The 20,899-nt window shown below is 33.2% G+C and overlaps 2 protein-coding genes across 2 annotated transcripts; one reads left to right on the forward strand and one right to left on the reverse strand.

Annotated features, from left to right (window-relative positions):
- Window positions 1–1,776: 1,776 nt before the first annotated feature.
- LOC132758001 (uncharacterized) lies at window positions 1,777–12,186 on the reverse strand. Its single transcript, XM_060749519.1, has 4 exons — window positions 10,884–12,186; window positions 7,042–7,226; window positions 3,800–4,859; window positions 1,777–2,167 (listed from the first exon to the last, which is right to left on the reverse strand). The coding sequence occupies exons 1-4, from the start codon at window positions 11,725–11,727 to the stop codon at window positions 2,082–2,084; spliced, it is 2,175 nt and encodes a 724-aa protein (XP_060605502.1). The 5' UTR covers window positions 11,728–12,186; the 3' UTR covers window positions 1,777–2,081.
- A 4,951-nt stretch (window positions 12,187–17,137) lies between these two features.
- LOC132758009 (uncharacterized) lies at window positions 17,138–20,715 on the forward strand. The gene is made up of 4 exons (XM_060749526.1): window positions 17,138–17,360; window positions 17,762–17,924; window positions 18,251–18,326; window positions 19,665–20,715. Exons 1-4 carry the CDS (start codon window positions 17,230–17,232, stop codon window positions 19,844–19,846), a joined length of 552 nt encoding a protein of 183 aa, XP_060605509.1. The 5' UTR covers window positions 17,138–17,229; the 3' UTR covers window positions 19,847–20,715.
- The last annotated feature ends 184 nt before the right edge of the window (window positions 20,716–20,899 follow it).

Genomic DNA, 20,899 nt, shown 5'->3' on the forward strand with positions numbered 1-20,899 from the left:
AACCCCCGTTCTATTATATTGAATAAGCTGTAAATAAGACCCTTTCCTTTTAAAAATGCAATTAGGGCGTTTTTAAAAGACCATTTCCCCTTTATATTGCCCCTAAAAACGAAGGTAAAACCAGTGTCTAATTTATCAATAAGCCTTAAAAAAAGACCATTCTCTAATATTGCAATAAGCCGTAAAATAAGGCCATTTTCTGATATTGCAATAACGCGTTAAATAAGACCATCCTCTTATATTGCAGTAATCCGTAAAATAAGAACATTCTTTTGATATTGGGAATAAGACGTAAAAATAAAACCCCTCCTCTATATTTTCAATTTAAAACCGTAAACGAACCCTTTTCACCCCTTTTTATTAAAAATTTTTTGGGTTTTTAAATTTTGGGTTTGGAAAAGAGAACTGTTTGAAACAGATAAACAATATAAATGTTTTAAACATTTAAACCCGGTTTTTTCCCAGTTTTGTTGACGTTTGTACCGGGGGGGGTTTTGGCTCCAGGGCCCGGGGCTACTGGGAAAAGGTTTGGAATTTGGCACAATCATCCCCAGAATATTAAAGAAGTCAATGCTCATATTTATCAAAATTCTCACATAGGTTAAATGTGTATAGATAAAGTTATATGATTTTAAATGAGTCAATTAATACAACAATCATACAACGTAAATCTTGTGTCACTATAAAAATGTTAACTGAATAATTACATGTCGGTTCCCTAGTTTATTATGCAAGTTACTATTTTTAACTTTTATTATTTTTATCATATAGCATATTTGTTCCTTTTAAAGAAATTGTTCGGAAAACTTTGAACAAAACAGTGTGTGTAAATGTTTTGTTTTAAGAAAAGTGTTTCATAAATTCTTAACCATCACCGGCATAATATAAATAAAGGATTAGAAAATTTCTTTTCTTGATAAATCCGTACACCTGATGAAATCTCACCGTCCCTGTGTTTAATTCTGTTAATTATGAAACGTAATTAAATGGAAGTAGAAAGCTTAGATTGTTAGAGTGATTAACTTATTCCGAGAGAAAATTAAAGTTCTTCTTGAAATCACTTAAATAACTATGCAGTGCATGTTTCGTGATGTTCACATATTTGTGTCCAGGTAGTGCGAAAAATGTGCAGCCTGACCGGCACTCGAACCCGGGAACCTCTACCGGTCGCTTTCATATTTTCTCCACTTAACTAGTGAATAGTTCTGACATTTGTAAATATTGAAAAATACTTTATATCCTGATTCAATATGATAAGACAATAAGTCATCGTGAAGAAAAACAAAACGTATGTAGATTAATTCTACAGGGGTACATTAAGGCATAACCTTGGCAAATATTGTATCCGGAACCCCTTGAATGCCGTTTCGCAGCATTAACCGACTAAGCTCCCCGGCTGCTTACATAATATCTTCCTTATAAGTGAGCAATGTTATACCGGGACATACGAAAGACCGACGGGGACATTTTAACTTGATGAATTCCTGATGTTATCTTCGTGAATTCGATAAGTTGAAATCGTTAACTCGTGATTTTGAAATCTTAGATTTGCGATGTTGAAATTGTGAATTTACAAATATGAAATCAGGAGTTCATGACTTCACAAAGTTAAAATTGTGAATTTACGAACATGAAATCGGGAATTCATCAAGTTAAAATGCCCCCACCGGTCTCTCGTAGGGATATAATCTCCCCCTATAATGACAAATATATCTTTTGAAAATGAATGAATTTTATATTCATGGTCATCTCTTGGGCTCCTAATGTCACGGGGTGAAAAAAATACGCAGGTTATTTGATACCACGGGATGATAAGACACTTCAAAGGATATAAACAGTAGTAAAAGCAATTGAAAGTAGAAATTTATTAACAGAATAAGTATAGAAGAACAAAGCCAGGTATTTTACAGATAAATCCTTTAAACACAGCTGTGTCAGTTTTAAGCTTAGGTACACATTCACCAAAGAAGGAAAACAACTTCTTAAAGGTCAGAAAAAAGTTCCTACTCTGCCTTTACTTTCCCATAAACATTCCTCCAAAAATCCAGATACCCTCATAACTACAAATATGTTTCAATAATCTACAAAATAGTTTGATAAAAAAAAATAATAAGATAAAATACTTGTCCGCGATCTAATCTAGCAAATTGCTCTTCGATAAAGGCGTCTTAAGAAAAACAGAATTATAAAATGAAAATTTATGGAACGTAAAAGACACTATCTTCCTCGACAAGATGGTTAAGATCTTAATCAGTTTAACAACAATATAAAACAAGGTTTGATCCTGCAATTAAAAGATTGACACAAATACGTTTCCCCTAAAATCGATACTGTATATATCAAAACCGATATTTTGACATGAAAATAATATAAATTCTGATATGTACAAAATATGACTAATATTTTCTTAAACATAGAAGCAAATGGTGTTTTAAGCGTGCATTACCTAATAGTTATTTCAACAAAAATAGCTTGACAGGTGTGTATGGAACTTTTATTTCACACCCCAACCCCCAAAAGCACAATAAATGTACGGTATTTGGATACGTACAGTATGTTGCCGAAATCTTTATACACAAGTTATAAGACGCATAGCTTGCAACTGATATTTTTATATGTACAGTATGTTACCGATATCTTAATATGTATAGTTTGTAACCAATATCTTTATATATACATCACGTAACCGATATCCAAAATCTTCGAATGTAAAGTATGAACCGATATCTTAATATAAACAATATGTTACCGATATTTTGATAAAAACAGTGTGTACCTGATATCTTTATATATACAGTATGTAACCGATATCTTCATATGTACAGTATGTAACTAATATATTTGAATGTACAGTATGAAACCGATATCTTTATATGTACAGTATGAAACCGATTACTTTATATGTACAGTGAGTAACCGATATCTTTATATGTACTGTATGTAACCAATATTTTGATATGTACTATATGTAACCGATATCTTTATATGTATAGTGAGAACCGATATCTTTATAGGTACACTATGTAACCGATATCTTTATATGTACAGTATGTAACTGACATCTTTATAGGTACACTATGTAACCGATATCTTTATATGTACAGTATGTAACTGATATCTTTATATGTACAGTATGTAACCGATACCTTTATATGTACAGTATTTAATTGACATCGTTATATGTACAGTATGTAACCAATATTTTGACATGTACTATATGTAACCGATACCTTTATATGTACATGTACAGTATTTAACCGATATCTTTATATGTACAGTATGTAACCGATATCTTTATATGTACAATATGTAACCGATATCTTTATATGTACAGTATGTAACCGATATCTTTATATGTACAATATGTAACCGATATCTTTATATGTACAATATGTAACCGATGTTTTAATATGTACTGTATGTAGTTGATATTTTGCCACGTATCGTAAGTAAGCGATATTTTGGCATGCGCAGTTTGTAACAGCTATTTTGATAGTTTCAGTTTGTAAGCGATATTTTGACATGTCATGTTTCCCATGTACAGTATGTAATCAATATTTTGAAATGCACAGTCTGTAAATAAATACAATCTCTCATGAATAGTTTGTAACTTTTCGAGAAAGAGTTTTGGTCTTTACTTGACGTGAGTGACATTAATTTTCATGATATATTTTTCTGAATCTAATAGAAAAAAACATCCTTATTACATTATGCAGATTATGAACTTTAAAATCTTATTCATAAAGCGTTAACAATTTTAAAATTTTGAAAATAAAATGAAAGAAAAGAAAACACTAACCTTTTTCAAAAGTATCAATGAACCTCTTCATTTTCATGTTTTGTTTCAACATACTGTCTCTTTCCGCTTTTAATAGCTTATCCCTGTAATACTGATCCCTCAGGGATGGTATTTCATGACTAATAATCCGGGGTGTTCCGAATGGCCGGATTTTACCGCTGCGCGTTCGTTCATATTTTTGAACAGGTTCACTCGCAACAGCCTCATGTATTCTTTCTTGTTCTTCTGCTTTAGCACGCGTTTGAGTAAACAAAAGTTTCTTTTGATGCGAAAGAGTAGCCGAACGTCTCGGACTAAAACCTTGTCGGCTTTGAGCTGGTTCCGGTGAAGTTGGGGGCGACGGAAAATGCTGCCCTTGGATACCTTCTGGCCTTTTGCCAAAAATAGCCATGTTCGGGTTTTCCTGTTTGATAACACGGTTTTCCTGCATTAACAGTTTTCTTATTTCTTCACTTCGCTTCTTTCTTAATTCTTTTATCTTTTCTTGTATTCCTATCCTTGGACTACTATTTTCTTCAGAACACATCTCACGAGACTTTCTATGGAATTTTGCACTTCCGGTTGTCCTTTCGTGATCACTTGTTTTAAGAACAAAACTTCGTTCTTTGTACCTAACTGAAAATGGATTTTGAATACTAAACGCTGTAACGTTAGGAAAATTCGCTTCAATGTTTACTGAAGGAAGACTTTTTGATGCGGACTTACTGTCACCTTTTCGAGGCAGTGTTGTTTTATATAAACTAAAAGAAACATCTCCAGGTATGGACTGGCTTACGGACGACACATTTTCCGCATCGCTGTCGTCACTGTTATCAGTTTCCGTTGTTATTAAATCTGATTCAAAACCATATGCAAAGTCAGTACTATTTTCTTCGTCGGATTCATCCGAACAGTATTGTCCATTTCTGGAGTTTGCTGATTCCCTCGCTCTTGGCGTAGGGATTTTTGACCGAGGCAATTTTACGACAATGGTTCTTTTGACATGTCCATCGGATGCATTTGCAGACCTTCGGAGATGTGAGGGCTTTTTGCGTTTTTCTCTGTCTGATTTGGATTTATCCTGAAATATAAACGGATAAAAATAAAAACGTGATCTTAACAAACCGTGTAAATACTGAATCGTGACTACAAATTAAACCAGATTTTTCTTTCAAATATATATATTTAAAAAAAACTATCAATGCGTTATAAACATTCCCATTTTTTTAGTGCACAAAAGTTTTGTCATACACAAAAGTATTGTCATACTTTTTGTTGTAAAGTTTATGCCTGTTATTGTTAGTTACTAGGCTACAAGTTATTGTTCATGTATTTAAATATGAAATTATAAAAAGTAGTATTTTATTCATAGGTTTTAAATAATTAATATGCATAGGAATAGTTTGCTTTGGTAAAATACCAGCACAGATATTGTGACATTTTATCTAAAGATGTTTTGCGATCCGAACAATACAAAACAAAACAATAAAACATATGCAATTAGACACTGTAATTAACTAATATCTCAAAGTAATGTAAAATATACGATATGCTATATTGTACGGAGTACCGTTAGGGCTATCGTGCTTATATGACAGTCAACAATACGATAGTGCGATTGCGCTATTGTGCTATATGGTTTCTATTTATAGATGTAAAACATGCAGTGGTTAATCAAAGTACTTAAGGTACTGATGGAAGGCGAAGTTAGATTTTGCGCAACCCACATGTTAGACAATCAAACATAGTCAATTAGATAATAACATTTCAGTCTTACAAAACATTTCATTTAGTTTAATAAACTCAAACATTTCATGATATTCTCTCAATTGAGAGATAACCAAGTTTATCTGTGCCGAGTACACAAGTATAAATTTGCAAAACATGCTTTTAAAAATAATTTTGCGTATGTTTTTGATTCAAGTGAATGTCCACTAATGTTCTTGGACGATGCAGAAGACTGACGCTACATTCATTCATTCATTCATTCATTCGTTCGTTCGTTCGTTCGTTCGTTCGTTCGTTCATTCGTTCGTTCGTTCGTTCGTTCATCCGTCCTTTTTCATTCATTCTTTCTTTCTTTCTTTCTTTCTTCCATCCATCCTTCCTTACTTTCTTTGTTTCTTTCTTTCTTTCTTTGTTTCTTTCTTTCTTTCTTTCTTATTGTTTTTTTTACATTGGCTTATTAAAATTATGAAATATTGATATAACACTACACACTGCATGTTCGTTTAGTTTATGAACTGCCATTGAAGGTGAATTATGATAAATTGAATGAATAGAGTTTTAGCAATAATTTACGTTTTGATACTTAGTCTAGCCAAAGCCGAAACGTAAACAAAAAATTTGAGTGGAAAAAATAACAAATCTCTTAAAACAATATATAGATAACAAATGTTTATTTAAGACTAAGAGTTTTTAATAAAAATGCTTTTAGATTATGTTCTTTGATAACACTTATAATTTATAACAAACATATTTTGTTTTACATGTAAGTACACGCACTGTATTTTGCCCAAGACTATGTACTTTTAATGCAGAATTTGAAATATGTCAAAATATACTATGCGAAATTTAAAACTGACGTTTTTAAATGTTTTCTTTCTTCTTTTGATTTCCAACAATATCAAGAAGGGAGTAAAACTAAACTTGACTTGAAGGGAGCGTAGATATCGTTTTGAATATAATATATAGTGAGTCTTGGATGAAATTGGTTTACAATATGTAAAGCATTATCTATTATTTGTATTTTTTTATTAAAACTGTTTAGTAAGTTATGGTTACAATCATTGGTTATCTTAACTTGCAAATAGCCACAGATATCCACAGATATCCATACAATTTATATATTGCTCCTAAGCTGATAATATTTATGAGGAAAAAAACAAACAAATAATCATGATAACCTTAACACTCTGCGATATAAAAATAAAACAAAGAAGTTGATCCCTCCGGAAGATGGGGGGGTGGAGGGGCGAGGCGTCTTTTCTAGTTACACGTTCATAACTACCGCTGGTTCAACCAGTGTGAGACCGCTATGATATATCAGCTTGCAAAAGTTTGTTTGTTATAACTATAAACCCCTAGGACTTTATGAACTGAATTATGTGGAAAATTGCTTTTTTTTCAAATTTTAGGGTCCTTTTTCATAAAACGCAACACCTAAAAATTCAGATTTAATTTTGAAGAAGTCGAGTGATCCAGTTTTATTTTAAGAAAAGAATAACAAAAATTAAAAACAACCGACAAGCAATCAAACTTACTGATGTTTGAGTCTCTTTATCGGCCATGTCCGGCAGGTGGCGCCCTGCAACATTCGCATGCGTCTGTGCGTTATTTTCGATCACTTCCGGTAAAAGTGGAACACTGTCGCTTACGTCAAATACGTTTCTTCTCGAATGACTTCTATTCAATAAACTCAAGCGTTTCTTTGTAAGTTTTGGAAAACCTGTAAAAGAAACATATCCTTTAATTGTATTACTGCAGCGGTGAATTTAATGCAATAGAGCGACTCAACTTTTAACATTTATCTTATTTATGCACTTCAATATTTATCCCTTTTTTATTCGATAATAATTAATCTATGAAGTGGATTTGTTGTGATTAAACCAGCTTTAAGATTGCGTGTAAACACTACAAGATTATTTTGGAAACTTGAGTGGATTCTTCAATCTGTAAACTGTATCCGATATTAAACTATGAACGCTTAGATAAATAATAATAATGCATCCACGTTAAAACCTTTAGATCTTCTTACCTCTTACAAAATACAGAGTATTGCATGTGTTCATAAAATTATCAATTAAAGGAAAATTTATATTTTGTAAAATAAATGACATGAATGCCTAATTTTACCATTTATCCGATCTGTGCATACTTGAATTGAACATAAGTCAACATTGATCCAAACATTACTCTCAATATGATTCGAATTTTATACAGTTTGCTTAAGATTTTTGTCTAAGTAGGAAAACATTATTTTAACTGTTTAAATACTCAATCACAATGGCCTTTTACATGATCATTGTTAAACTTGAATATCTTGGATGAAATTGAAGCGTTTTGTAAATCGTTTAGCTGTTGTAATACTGCAAATATTAACTTTTTATTACCAGAAATACAGGGATAAGTCCGCTGTTTTGATTGTTAAGTGAATGTATACAATAGTTTGACATGCACGTATTAATAGCTTTATGTTACAATGGCTCGATTTCTAACCTAATGTTATGACTTTTAAAACATTTCTTTTGATCTAATAAAACATGTTGAATATTTTTGCAGGGTTTTTGAGTCATGCCGACACTGTTAATGTCATATAGCGTTTTTAGTTTTTCGGGTAAAGGAAAGACCCCAGACCCCCCTTCGTGCTTTATCCCCAGTATGCCCCTGAAAAGATTTTTCTATCGAATATAATTTTTTCATGGGGTATATTGAATTTATTCACATTTGACAGAAAGGACGGGAAATTTTTATAATTGTGTAGAAAATGGAAGTGTGTTCATTTTAGAAAATCTATGTTCAAAATGTTATCGTACATAATCTCAATTATCTCCCTTTAATTACATATACAGAAATGCATTTGACATTGTTATAACTGACAAAATGAAAGGAATGAGAAATTCTGGACGAAAATTGGATAAACTATTGGTATGTCTGTATGATGATATATTGGAAAGTCTTTAAACGATTGTCTCATACTGTGTGAGGCAGTGCTACTGTTCTGAGACTAACAGGGCGGTATAGGCAGCAAGAATCTCACCTTGGCTGCCAGTACAGAGCGGAATATCTGGCTCGAGGGTAACTGTTTAAGGCGGTAACGATGCTTTGACAATTTTCTCGTAACAGTTACCAACGATCCCGATTTTCCTCTCTGTGACTACAGCAACAGTTTCATTTTTAGTCCACATATTACATATCAACCATAGCTCAAAAAAAATTACGTATTCGGCACATTTTTCTTAAAAGAAAATATAAATTTTTTATATGGATGCGCGTCTAATTCATGAAAAAAAAAATGTAATGAGGGACTTTTGAAATATTTGTTAACAGAATAAGCTTGAATATCGACGCAAAAGTTGTTCTAAAAATTACTTAAAACAATTCATTATCAAAGTTGTTCATTTCATTACCACAATAGTATCTAAATATCACCCACCTTGCTCAAATACGAGGGTTGTCCAAAACATTCGTGCACTGCAGTTATTGTCGTGAGAGTTATTAATAAAAACAACATGAATTATAAATCACTTGAAGGAGAAATCTGTCTCAAATAAGAAAACATAAGAAAAAGCCGAGTAAGCGGCGTGTCGTGTAAAAGAATGGTCATTAAGTTACCTAAGTAACGATATACCAGCGCGCGACGAAAAATTGGGTTAGTTTATTAATGTAATTGTATTATTGTAAAGTGGTATTTGATTTTTATGTTACAATTTGTTTTACTGTCAATAGAGGAATGATTTATGCAAAGTATTGTATAGTTTTTTTATTGTGTTTATGCAACGTACATGTAAAATATTCCACCAGTGCAGGAATATATTGGACAACCCTCGTCATATGCGGCGGCATTACGCTGACCGGTTTTCATTGTCTACCGACTCTCTGTCTCTCTGTCTGTCTGTCTGTCTGTCTGTCTCCCTCTCCCCCCCCCTCTCTCTCTCTCTCTCTCTCTCTCTCTCCTTCACTCTCTCTCTCTCTCTTTCTTCTACAAAGCGTTTGTGCCATTTAAAAAACCAGCCTTCGTGACACTGAACTTGTCCCGCTTGCCCTTTTAAGTTCTTTGTAGGTATCTGTTGGTGTTTTACCAATATTTAATGAACGTATTTCCAGACATTTAGTGACTGACATTTCCACGTAATTACAGAATTGACGACCACACACAAATGTTTGTTTACGACTGTTTCAATATGGCAAATGACGTCATATTTTCTAGTGACGTTAGGAATACGTACACACACTTTTCCCTGAATTTTAACGTTAATATGTAGTGTTTAAAGAATACCGTGATGCATTAAAATAATGAACTTAAGTAACCAAATTTTTTGTCGTGCGCCGGTATTACGTTACCAAGGTAACTGTATGACGATTCGTTTTCACGACATGCCGGTTACACGTTTTTTTTCTTTTGTTTTCTTATTTGAGATATATCTCCCCTTTAAGTGATATATAATTCATGTTTTCTATCAATAACTCTCACGACAAAAACTGCAGTGCACGAATTTTTTGGACAACCCTCGTATATAAATGCCTCATTTATCTACTTTATTTTTACTTAAGTATGGCATACAATTATTAAGGAATTAATGTCGGATATATAATCATTTGGATGTTTTTTGACAGTACTTTAAGTTACAAGTTCACGGTAAAAAGTATCTTATCCACTGATCCTGATTTCTTCACCCGTCAGAAAAAATTTAAAACTCACATTAAAAAAAAACTGAAATGATTTACATAGATAGCGAGTCGAGAACATGCTATAGCATTTTTGGTCATAATTTGGAAATTCTGTGTCAAATCACTTCTTTTTTAACAAAGGAAATACTGTTTAATAACAAATGTTTTGAATAATAAATAGGACGGATGTTTTCCCACTGAGTTTTAAAATCTAACGCTAGGTTTGAACGCAAAAGTCAAGGGAAAATGATAAAAACAAAACAAACAGACTGATGTGTAAAACATAAGTCAACCAGGCTAACAAATCTATTTATTTAGATAAAAAGAAAGAACTAAAGTATGATTGACAATAATGAAAGATTTGATATGATTCATTTGCATATTCAGGTTAACACTTTTAAATAGTTTTAAAAACATACAGTTTTCAAAGTGATGTGACTTCATTCAGTAAGAAAAAATAGCCTTAGTTTCTTTCCTTTTTTTTATTTTTTTTTACCAATACTAATACATATGTAGAAAATTCTACAACAAATCTATTATTCCTACTTTAGAGACAAACGTATTAAGGCGTATTCTTTGACTAATTCTAGAGGAAAATCCACCGTACTTCTTAAATCACCTAAGGAGTTTGACTTTTTCTTGTAAAAGAAATCTGCTATGTTTATTAATTGTATAATTTTCGGTTATAATTTATTTATATAAAAGATGGACTTACTTCTTAGATCATCAATCTCTACCTCAACTTCTTCTGTTTCTTCAGGAATAGTTTCCATTTTAGGTCCGTGTGATGACGAAAGTCGCAAACCGGCATCAGCGATGTCTGGAGATTCAAACGCATCGTCACTATCCACGTTCCCATCACTGTCAGTATCCGTCACGTCTTCATCAAGATCTTCGGTGTTATCTTTGTCTTTATGTTTTACATTACCCGTTCTAGGCGAATCTTCGGTTGACTTTGTTCTACCGTTTCTTAAATATTTATCCTCTCTTGTAGAATGTAATCCATTAGTTTCATCCAAAATGTTTTCCTCGGAATCATTTAATTTATTGTCTTTATCGACTTTCTCGATTTCCTGGTTCGATTTTTCTTTCTCCTCAGAGCCATGAATAAGTTGTTTATTTCCCGACACACGGAGAACATCTACGTTCCCTTTCAGGTTGTTTTCACCGCTCCTGTACGATCTGGCAATAGCTACGTTCTCTTTAAACTTTTGTACTACTTTCATCATCAACATTCTTGTCTTAATATCCTTCAATTTCACTCGTATCTCTTCTTGATGTCTCGCATATTCTCTCTTTTTAGATCGCCGTATTTCAGTCTTAAGTTTTTTACGTGATTGGTATAATTTCTCTTGTTCTTTATTTAAAGATCCGATCGTGAATAATTGCTCTTTAAACCAGAGGTCTAATTGGCGTCCCATTTGGCCGACGTTGTGTCTTAAATTATGTTGCACTAACGGCTCTAGTTCACTTTTCCTCATGAATCGAAGTCGGTATAAATCTTCTGCCTTACCCTTGGTAACTTCGAAGGGAAACTTCATTTTTTTGTAAACTTTCATTTTTGTAAGATTTTGTTTTGTTCAGTAGTGAAACGATACAATATACGAGTGTTGAAGGAATGTACCGGTGTATTTTAAACTATTTTGGCGAAACTGTGCATGTGATAGAAAAAGTTATTCATTTTAAAATAGTTTTCCCCATTTTTAGGTAAAACAATAGCGTATTTAACTTATAAGGCATTAGCCATTTAAAGCAGAAACGCGGATTACTACTTCGATTTTTTTGTACCGCTCACGAAAAAAATAATGTAATTATAGATAATTATCGTAAAACTGTCCTTTTTCGCATTTTAAATTAGCCAATAATTTAAACAATATACGATAGGTACACTATCCGAACGGCGAGATAATTCTTTCTAAATTATTTCAAACTTTTGATAAATTGTTGTAATTTTCTTACTGTCCCTATCCGAAGTACTTAGCCGTATCCCTTTCTTTATATTGATGAGATAAAAACACCGCGCATTGTTAAATGTTAACCGTTGAATAGTTACCCAAGGATTTTTGTGAAATTTGGAGGTTTCATAATTTGGTCCGAACAATGCATTCATTCCTATGTAACATTAATATATCTACCCGAAGTGTCTTGTTTGCTACATAAATAAACCTGAACAGATTTTTCAATGTAGTTTATTTCATTGAACTGTATTATTTACTCGGGTTTATTTGCACACATTGCCAATAACAAATGCAATTTATTATTAAAAGAAAGTGATTCAAATGATTTTAATAGACAGTACACAAGTAGTTTACGTATATTGTCATACGGGATTATGTGAATACGCAAGAGGAGAGTATACTAAATAGAATTTAAAAAAATTAGTATGCAAGTTTTTAACATCGGTATAAATTTCATTTAAAAAACTAATAATCATGTTTTTCACTGTGAATGTTACCATATGTAAGTTTAAAGGGGAATTAAAATACATCTACTGTAAAATACTTGAATATATCATTCCGATTATATAGCACAGCCAGCCGACGACGTTCAACCAGTGTTGAGCAAAATGTACCGTTTTAAAAGTAAAAATGCGTAAGACTTGTAATATTAATAATATGTTGTATGTAACGGTTACATCGCTGTACTTTTGATGTATCAAAGTCACTTAAGTAAACACTCTTCTCGTGGAGAAATTAATATCGATAAACATGAACCTCTAGGAGACACCAAAAACGTTAAACACTCATCTCTAACAGTCACAAATATCGGTAAACACTCAACTCTAGGAGTCACAAATATCGGTAAACACTCATCTATAGGAGAAATCAAAATCGGTAAACACTCATCTATAGGAGAAATCAAAATCGTTAAACACTCATCTCAAGCAGTCACCAATAACGGTAAACACTCATCTCTTGAAGACACCAATATCGGTAAACACTCATTTCTAGGAGACACCAATATCGGTTAACACTTATCTCTAGAACACACCAATATTGGTAAACACTTATCTCAAGGAGATACCGATATCGGTTAACACACATCTCATGGAGAAATCGATATCGGTATAATCGCATCTCTAGGAGTCACCAATATCGGTAAATACTCATCTCAAGCATAATACAATATCGGTAAACATGCATCTCTAGGATACACCAATATCGTTAAACACTTATCTCTAGGATACACCAATATCGCTAAACACTTATCTCTAGGAGATATCGATATAGATAAACACTCATCTCATGGATAAATCGATATCGGTAAAATAGCATCTCTATGAGTCACCAATGTCAGTAAACACTCATCTCATGGAAAAATAAATATTGATCAACATGCATCTCTAGGAGACACCAAAATCGTTAAACACTCATCTCTAAGAGTCAATAATATCGGTAAACACTCAACTCTAAAAGTCGCCAATATCGGTAAACACTCAACTCAAGGAGAAATCAAAATCGTTTAACATGCATCTCTAGGAGACAAGAATATCGTTAAACACTTATCGCGAGGCGACACCAATATCGGTAAACACTCATCGCTAGGCGACACCAATATCGGTAAACACTCATCTCTAGGAATCACCAATATCGGCAAACACTAATCTCAATGAGAAAAAAATATCGGTAAAATTTGAGCTCAAGAAGTCACCAATATCGGTAAACACACATCTCTTGAAGTCACCAATATCGGTAAACACTCATCTCTAGGAGTCACCAATATCGGTTAACACTCATCTCAAATAGGAAAACAATATAGGTAAACATGCATCTCTAGGACACACCAATAGTGTTTAAGATTTATCGCCAGGCGACACCAACATCGGTAAACACTTATCTCTAGGAATCACCAATATCGGTAAACACTCATCTCAAGGAGAAAACAATATTGGTAAACTCTCATATCAAGGAGAAAACAATATTGGTAAATATGCATCTCTAGAACTAACCAATATCGTTGAACAATTATAGCTAGGCGACACCAATATCGGAAAACAGTCATCTGTAGGAGTCACCAATATCGGCAAACACTCATCTCAATGAGAAATCATATCGGTAAAATTGCATCCCAAGCAGGTACCAATAACGGTAAACACTCATCTCTTGAATACACCAATATCGGTAAACACTCATCTCTTGGAGATACCAATATCGGTTAACACTTATCTCTAGGACACACCAATATCGGTGAACACTTATCTTAAGGAGATGCCGATATCGGTTAACACTCATCTCATGGAGAAATCGATATCGGTATAATCGCATCTCTAGGAGTCACCAATATCGGTAAATACTCATCTCAAGCATAATACAATATCGGTAAACATGCATCTCTAGGACACACCAATATCGGTAAACACTCATCTCTAGGATACACCAATATCGTTAAACACTTATCTCTAGGAGATATCGATATCGATAAACACTCATCTCACGGATAAATCGATATCGGTAAAATTGCATCTCTATGAGTCACCAATGTCGGTAAACACTCATCTCATGGAGAAGTTAATATTGATAAGCATGCATCTCTAGGAGACACCAAAATCGTTAAACACTCATCTTTAAGAGTCAATAATATCGGTAAACACTCATCTCTATGAGTCGCCAATATCGATAAACACTCATCTCAAGGAGAAACCAAACTCGTTAAACATGCATCTCTAGGAGACAACAATATCGTTAAACACTTATAGCTAGGCGACACCAATATCGGTAAACACTCATCGATAGGCGACACCAATATCGATAAGCACTCACTTCTAGGAATCACCAATATCGGCAAACACTCATCTCAATGAGAAATAAATATCGGTAAAATTGCATCTCAAGAAGTCAGCAATATCGGTAAACACTCCAATCTAGGAGTCAGAATATTGGTAAACACACATCTCTTGAAGTCACCAATATCGGTAAATACCCAATTCGGGCCCCGTGTTCACAAAGAAAAGATCAGGATCACTTGATCCAGATTTTATTTTTATTGTTTTATGTTACTAAAATTTATCGTCTTTTGCTAGAATTAAATGGTACATATTCAAAATGTACAAAAATGCTGATTTACAAAGAAAACAACTTATTCTAGGATAAAATCAACGAATAACAAAACAAATACAAAAATAACCGGATCAAATTAAGGATCAATTTTAGGATCAAGATCAATATTTGCATCAACTGTAAAATGCCGTGATCTTGCAAAATAGCAATAAATTTATTCTAAAATTTCATAAACATGTTATTCAAGTCCAGTTTTATCAAGTTAATATTAAATATTTAATCTCTGAACTAAACAATGGAGAATATATGATTTTTTTAAAATTTGATCATGATCTTGGTCCTTATCCTTAAATCTTTGTGCCTGGAAGACACCAACATCGGTAAACACTTATCTCTAGGAGTCACCAATATCGGTAAACACTCATCTCAAGTAGAAAACAATATCGGTAAACATGCATCTCTAGAACACACCAATATCGGTAAACACTTATCTCTAGGATACACCAATATCGGTAAACACTCATCTCTAGGAGATACCGATATCGGTAAACACTCATCTCAAGGAGAAAACATGCATCCTTAGGACACACCAATATCGGTAAACACTTATCTCTAGGATACACCAATATCGTTAAACACTCATCACTAGGAGACACCAATATCGTTAAACACTCATCACTAGGAGTCACCAATATCGGTAAATATTCATCTCTAGGACAAACCAATATCGGTAAACACTTATCTCTAGGAGTCACCAATATCGGTAAACACTCATCTCAAGTAGAAAACAATATCGGTAAACATGCATCTCTAGAACACACCAATATCGGTAAACACTTATCTCTAGGATACACCAATATCGGTAAACACTCATCTCTAGGAGATACCGATATCGGTAAACACTCATCTCAAGGAGAAAACATGCATCCTTAGGACACACCAATATCGGTAAACACTTATCTCTAGGATACACCAATATCGTTAAACACTCATCACTAGGAGACACCAATATCGTTAAACACTCATCACTAGGAGTCACCAATATCGGTAAATATTCATCTCTAGGACACACCAATATCGGTAAACACTTATCTCTAGGATACACCAATATCGTTAAACACTTATCTCTAGGAGATACCGATATCAGTAAACACTCATCTCATGGAGAAATCGGTATCTGTAAAATTGCATCTGTAGTAGTCACCAATATCGGTAAACACTTATCTTATGGAGAAAAAAAACGCTCATCTCTAGTTGTCACCGATATCGATGAACAATCATCTCAAGGTGTCAAAAAAAGATAATTGTAAACATTCATTTCTATTGGTAGCCTCTATTGGTAAAAACTCTTCTCAGGGAGTCGCCTATATTATTTATCACTTATCTCGGGGAACCACCACTATCTGTTATATCTTATCTCAAGTGGCCATCATTATCGGTAAACACTTATTGCTACGAAATAAGACAAAAGATAAATAATTAGTTGTAAACAACTAAATTAAAAATAAAAATCACAAGTTGATAATAAAATAAAACAAAGGTCTTGCTTACTTATTTTTTTTTTTTCGTGAAACTTGAAATATTTTCACTAGTCGGTGTGATATATTCTATATCAATTAAAGTCAAATAGATATGAGCCGCGTCACGACAAAACCAACATAATGGGTTTACGACCAGCATGGATCCAGACCAGCCTGCGCATCCGCGCAGTCCGATCAGGATCCATGCTGTTCGCTATCAGTTTCTCTACTTGTTATAGGGTTTGTAAGCGAACAGCATGGATCCTGATCAGACTGCGCGGATGCGCAGGCTGGTCTGGATCCATGCTGGTCGCAAACCCATTATGTTGGTTTTGTCGTGACACGGCTCATATAATTTAAGTAAACATTGTAATGTGACCTGTATGACAGTTAATGTTCAGTCATCAGTATTTTTACTTAATATTAAGCCATTGTTTTATCAAACTCATCACATGATACAGATGTCCGTATCTATAAACACCTGACGTTCTCACTTAATAAAGCACCTTTTCAATTTGTTCAGTCCTAGAAACTCTGTGCAAAAATGATGAAACTGTGGACGCTCGCTGCAATAGCGTTCGTGTTTGTAGCTAACGCGCACGCGGATGTTATGTCATGCACGTTTACTGACGCTAAAACTGGAAAATCGTACGACTTTTCTTCTCTCGTGAACCCGTGAGTATTGAGCTACATGTACTTATATTTCTTTTTTATCAGAAAAATACTAATGAATTGTTTATAAGCTGTGCACTAAGTACTTACAATGTGCAAAGTGTAAATGCGTATACATGTACGCAGCAATTAAAGCGTACTAGGAAATATCAGAATACTTTGAACAATGTCTTTTGTCAAGAATTCTGAGATAAACGTTGATTGGACATGGAAAATTGCAAAAGAAACGATATAAATGAAGGCATCTCGCAGTAGAGATCTTGATTTATTTATTTATTTATTCATTCATTCATTCATTCATTCATTCATTCATTCATTCATTCATTCATTCATTCATTCATTTATTTATGAGTGTCCTGTTTAGTAGAGCGGAAGTAAACTAGTACGTACACATTTCTATTCAGGGCAGGGTTCTATGCATTTAGCAATGTAATATGGAGCGTTAATGGATACAGTCTAGATTCCCTCGTGGCTGATACACAGGTGAATGTAACCTTCTACCTGCAGGTATGCCGGAACATTCGAAACCCTCCCACCGGATGTACCGACGTTGGCGCCATTTACACGGTAAGTTAAAGAAACAGGATAAAATCGAAACAGTTACAGTCGTTTATTAAAATATATCGACATAGATAAAATATAAACAGTCTTTTATTTATTCATTTTTATTTTAATTGTGGGTTGAGATCTTGTTTACATGTATTCTTAAACAACGCCACGGATGACCTTTTCTTAACTTTTAGACTCTTTATATGTAATATCTTCTCTGTCTGTGATGTATCTTAAACATGACAGCTATATCTTTAACTCTTTAACAGGTCCATTTAAAAATATTGAGAAGATTTTATTTGATCAACTTAATAAAAACCTATATCAATTTTGCGTTTTTTCAGGTAACGCCCGATGGAAAATGTCAGTCTTGGGGCGATGTCAATGTAGCAATTTTCGACCCAAACCCGTATCAGGATGGTATGTTTAGTTTAAAGCTATATTGCTAAAAATACTTGCAACAAATAATGAAACTCAAAGTGCAGGCAAGGCAAGCAACCATGGTTTTCTTCATTAATGACACGTGTCGAGTTACTTCCCCTGAAACTTCTTAATAATAAGTCCTTTACAAAATTAGACGAAAAAAAAAGAAATCCAAAAGAACGCCTTTATTCTAAATTTAAAATATTCCAATGAAACGTATAATATATGTTATCAAATTGGATCCATGCTGGTCGCAAACGCATTATGTTGGTTTTGTCGTGACGCGGCTCAATTATAAATAAACGATGTTTGTAAATATTCGTGAAAGCGAGTGGTGGCGCATAATCAAAGCCTGATCAATTAAATTTTATAAATACACATGTACATACTAATAAACTTTAACGTATACTTAGAAAGCCGACGAAAGTGACTGCTATTTTGTTCTGGAACTTTTTTAGACTTTGTTTTAAAGATTTAATATTGGCTAGTGTTTAAAAGTAAGCATGTACTAAAAATTAATTTGATAAAGCACGGTGTTTGAAAATAATTTAGTCAAACTGTTGATTTAATAAACCGATTAATTTAGCCGATTAATAAGTAAGTGTGGTATGATGCATTTGAAATACTGCAAATCTATTGGTAAAAGAATCATATCATACACTTATGTGTGTTATTCTAAGAATAACAGAGGCATTATGTTTAAATTCTTTGTGAAAAAATAACGATAAATTTTACGGGAGATAGAATGTTCTGTAAATTAGTCTTTTGTCCGAGGGTGTAAATCATATTTACGTAGTTTACACAAACAGTTCAATAAGTTCAATATAATACTTACACCAGCATATTTTCTGTAAATAAGTTGAATGACTGGTGTCCGAGGAGGTTGAAGGTAATTGACCTAACTCGAAAATCTTGCATACATTTCTGTAAATTACATTTACATATAATATTAACAACGCTTGTTGATAATTGCATTGACGCATTCTCTTAGATGACCCCTTATTTAAGTGCTGTTTTATCAAAATCTTATTTTTTAAAGTCCATTTATAATTTAAAAAAGTAACTTATTGACCTATTACTTGAAACATCTTTTTCTCCTTTTGCTTTTTGGCGTTAAGTACAGGTCAATAATGATTTAGCTGTTTTTATGGAAGTCTAAATACAACTTTGCTATTTTTTTTTCTTTTATGACCAATAATTTCACATTCAATACTACAGATAATAAGCATCTAACATGCTCTTTAACGTTTATCTGAACGTATAAAAATTCATTATTTGCACGTTTATTTATTCGTTTCTGATGCAAAATAATTTCTTTTTCTGTTTTTGTTATAGGTGTGAACTTGAAAATGTACCACGGCACAGCAATTGACCACCTTTCGTACAACTCCGCCAACTTATATTTCGTTTGTAACGAGGGTATGAAGAATGTGAAGGCAGACATGCCAATGTTTGAGCACGTGAAGGCATCTATTAATCAGGCCCATTTCAAAATATTTACAAAACTTGCATGCTAGGTGCATCACGCTTTTTACGGGACAATTCTTGAATAAAAATGAAACAAAATGCGTTTTGTAAAAAACATGTATATAAACATTAGATAGAAAACGTAAAAATCTCCACGTACAGATTAATTTTTTCAGATAAATAGTTAATTAGTAGAGTGTTTTTATATATTGTAACAAAATCAGTAGATTGTTTTTATTTGTTTGGGTCGTCAGACCAAACAAATAATGGTAGCGAAATTTCAGACTCTGATGCTGTTAATTGCAAATGCCGAAAGTAGTCCGCTTTTTTGAAGCGGTTACTTCCCTTTATATGTACACTAACGCCAAAAAATTCAGGGGAGATCACTGCGTAAAGATGGTCAAATGACAGGCGCATTAAATTTCAAGCAAAATAGTTCCCGAATGGTCGAAGATTTCTTATATTGTTTTATTCTTTATAGATATACATGCTTATAGTAAGCTCCATGATTATTTACATCTGTGTTAAACAACAGTTAGCGTCGTTACAAACCCTGATTTAGAATGATATGATTTTCATCAGGCCGTTAACTTCGTCTTGGCCGAGGGGTTTGCGCGCTCGCTTACCAAGCGAGAGGTCTTGAGTTCAAATCCCAGTTAAGACAACTCAATTTTTCAAATTGTTTCAGTCAAATAAACAGTGAATTGAATATCATTGTTTCAATTAGTCTTATAGCCAATTTACTACAATTAAAACGCTGGAAAGCATTGGCGGCACTATACAAAAACAAATTGGTTTATAATCTCACAACCTTCACCTTTCAGACATTCTGAGACCCAAACAAATTCAGCGCCTTCTGTGCTTTGATTTTATATTGTAACAAAATCAAACTATGAATAAATGATTATTACAAAAAAAACACTTCGTCCTGTTTTTATTCATATCATTCCGCCATATTTTCTTGCTTTCGTCTTAATTTTGTGAACTTATTTGGACATGTATATATTGACATTCTATACACATTTTGTATTGATGCGTTGTCCTGGGACCCTCTTTCTGACATCATTTACATAAAATTTTGTTCTCCTTTATTTCACTTTAAT

Source organism: Ruditapes philippinarum, unplaced genomic scaffold (assembly GCF_026571515.1).
Source record: "Ruditapes philippinarum isolate M1 unplaced genomic scaffold, ASM2657151v2 ctg3176_1_1_1_1, whole genome shotgun sequence".
Lineage (NCBI taxonomy): Eukaryota > Metazoa > Mollusca > Bivalvia > Venerida > Veneridae > Ruditapes > Ruditapes philippinarum.

Bases quoted from the DNA above. Each gene is read 5' to 3' on its own strand.
- LOC132758001 (XM_060749519.1), bottom strand. From the start codon at position 11,727: ATGAAAGTTTACAAAAAAATGAAGTTTCCCTTCGAAGTTACCAAGGGT. The intron at 7,227-10,883 runs GTAAGTCCATCT...TTTCTTTTACAG, and splicing joins AGAGATTGATGATCTAAGAA to GTTTTCCAAAACTTACAAAG. The intron at 4,860-7,041 runs GTAAGTTTGATT...TTTATATTTCAG, and splicing joins ATAAAGAGACTCAAACATCA to GATAAATCCAAATCAGACAG.
- LOC132758009 (XM_060749526.1), top strand. From the start codon at position 17,230: ATGATGAAACTGTGGACGCTCGCTGCAATAGCGTTCGTGTTTGTAGCT. The intron at 17,925-18,250 runs GTAAGTTAAAGA...GCGTTTTTTCAG, and splicing joins ACGTTGGCGCCATTTACACG to GTAACGCCCGATGGAAAATG. The intron at 18,327-19,664 runs GTATGTTTAGTT...TTTTTGTTATAG, and splicing joins CCCAAACCCGTATCAGGATG to GTGTGAACTTGAAAATGTAC.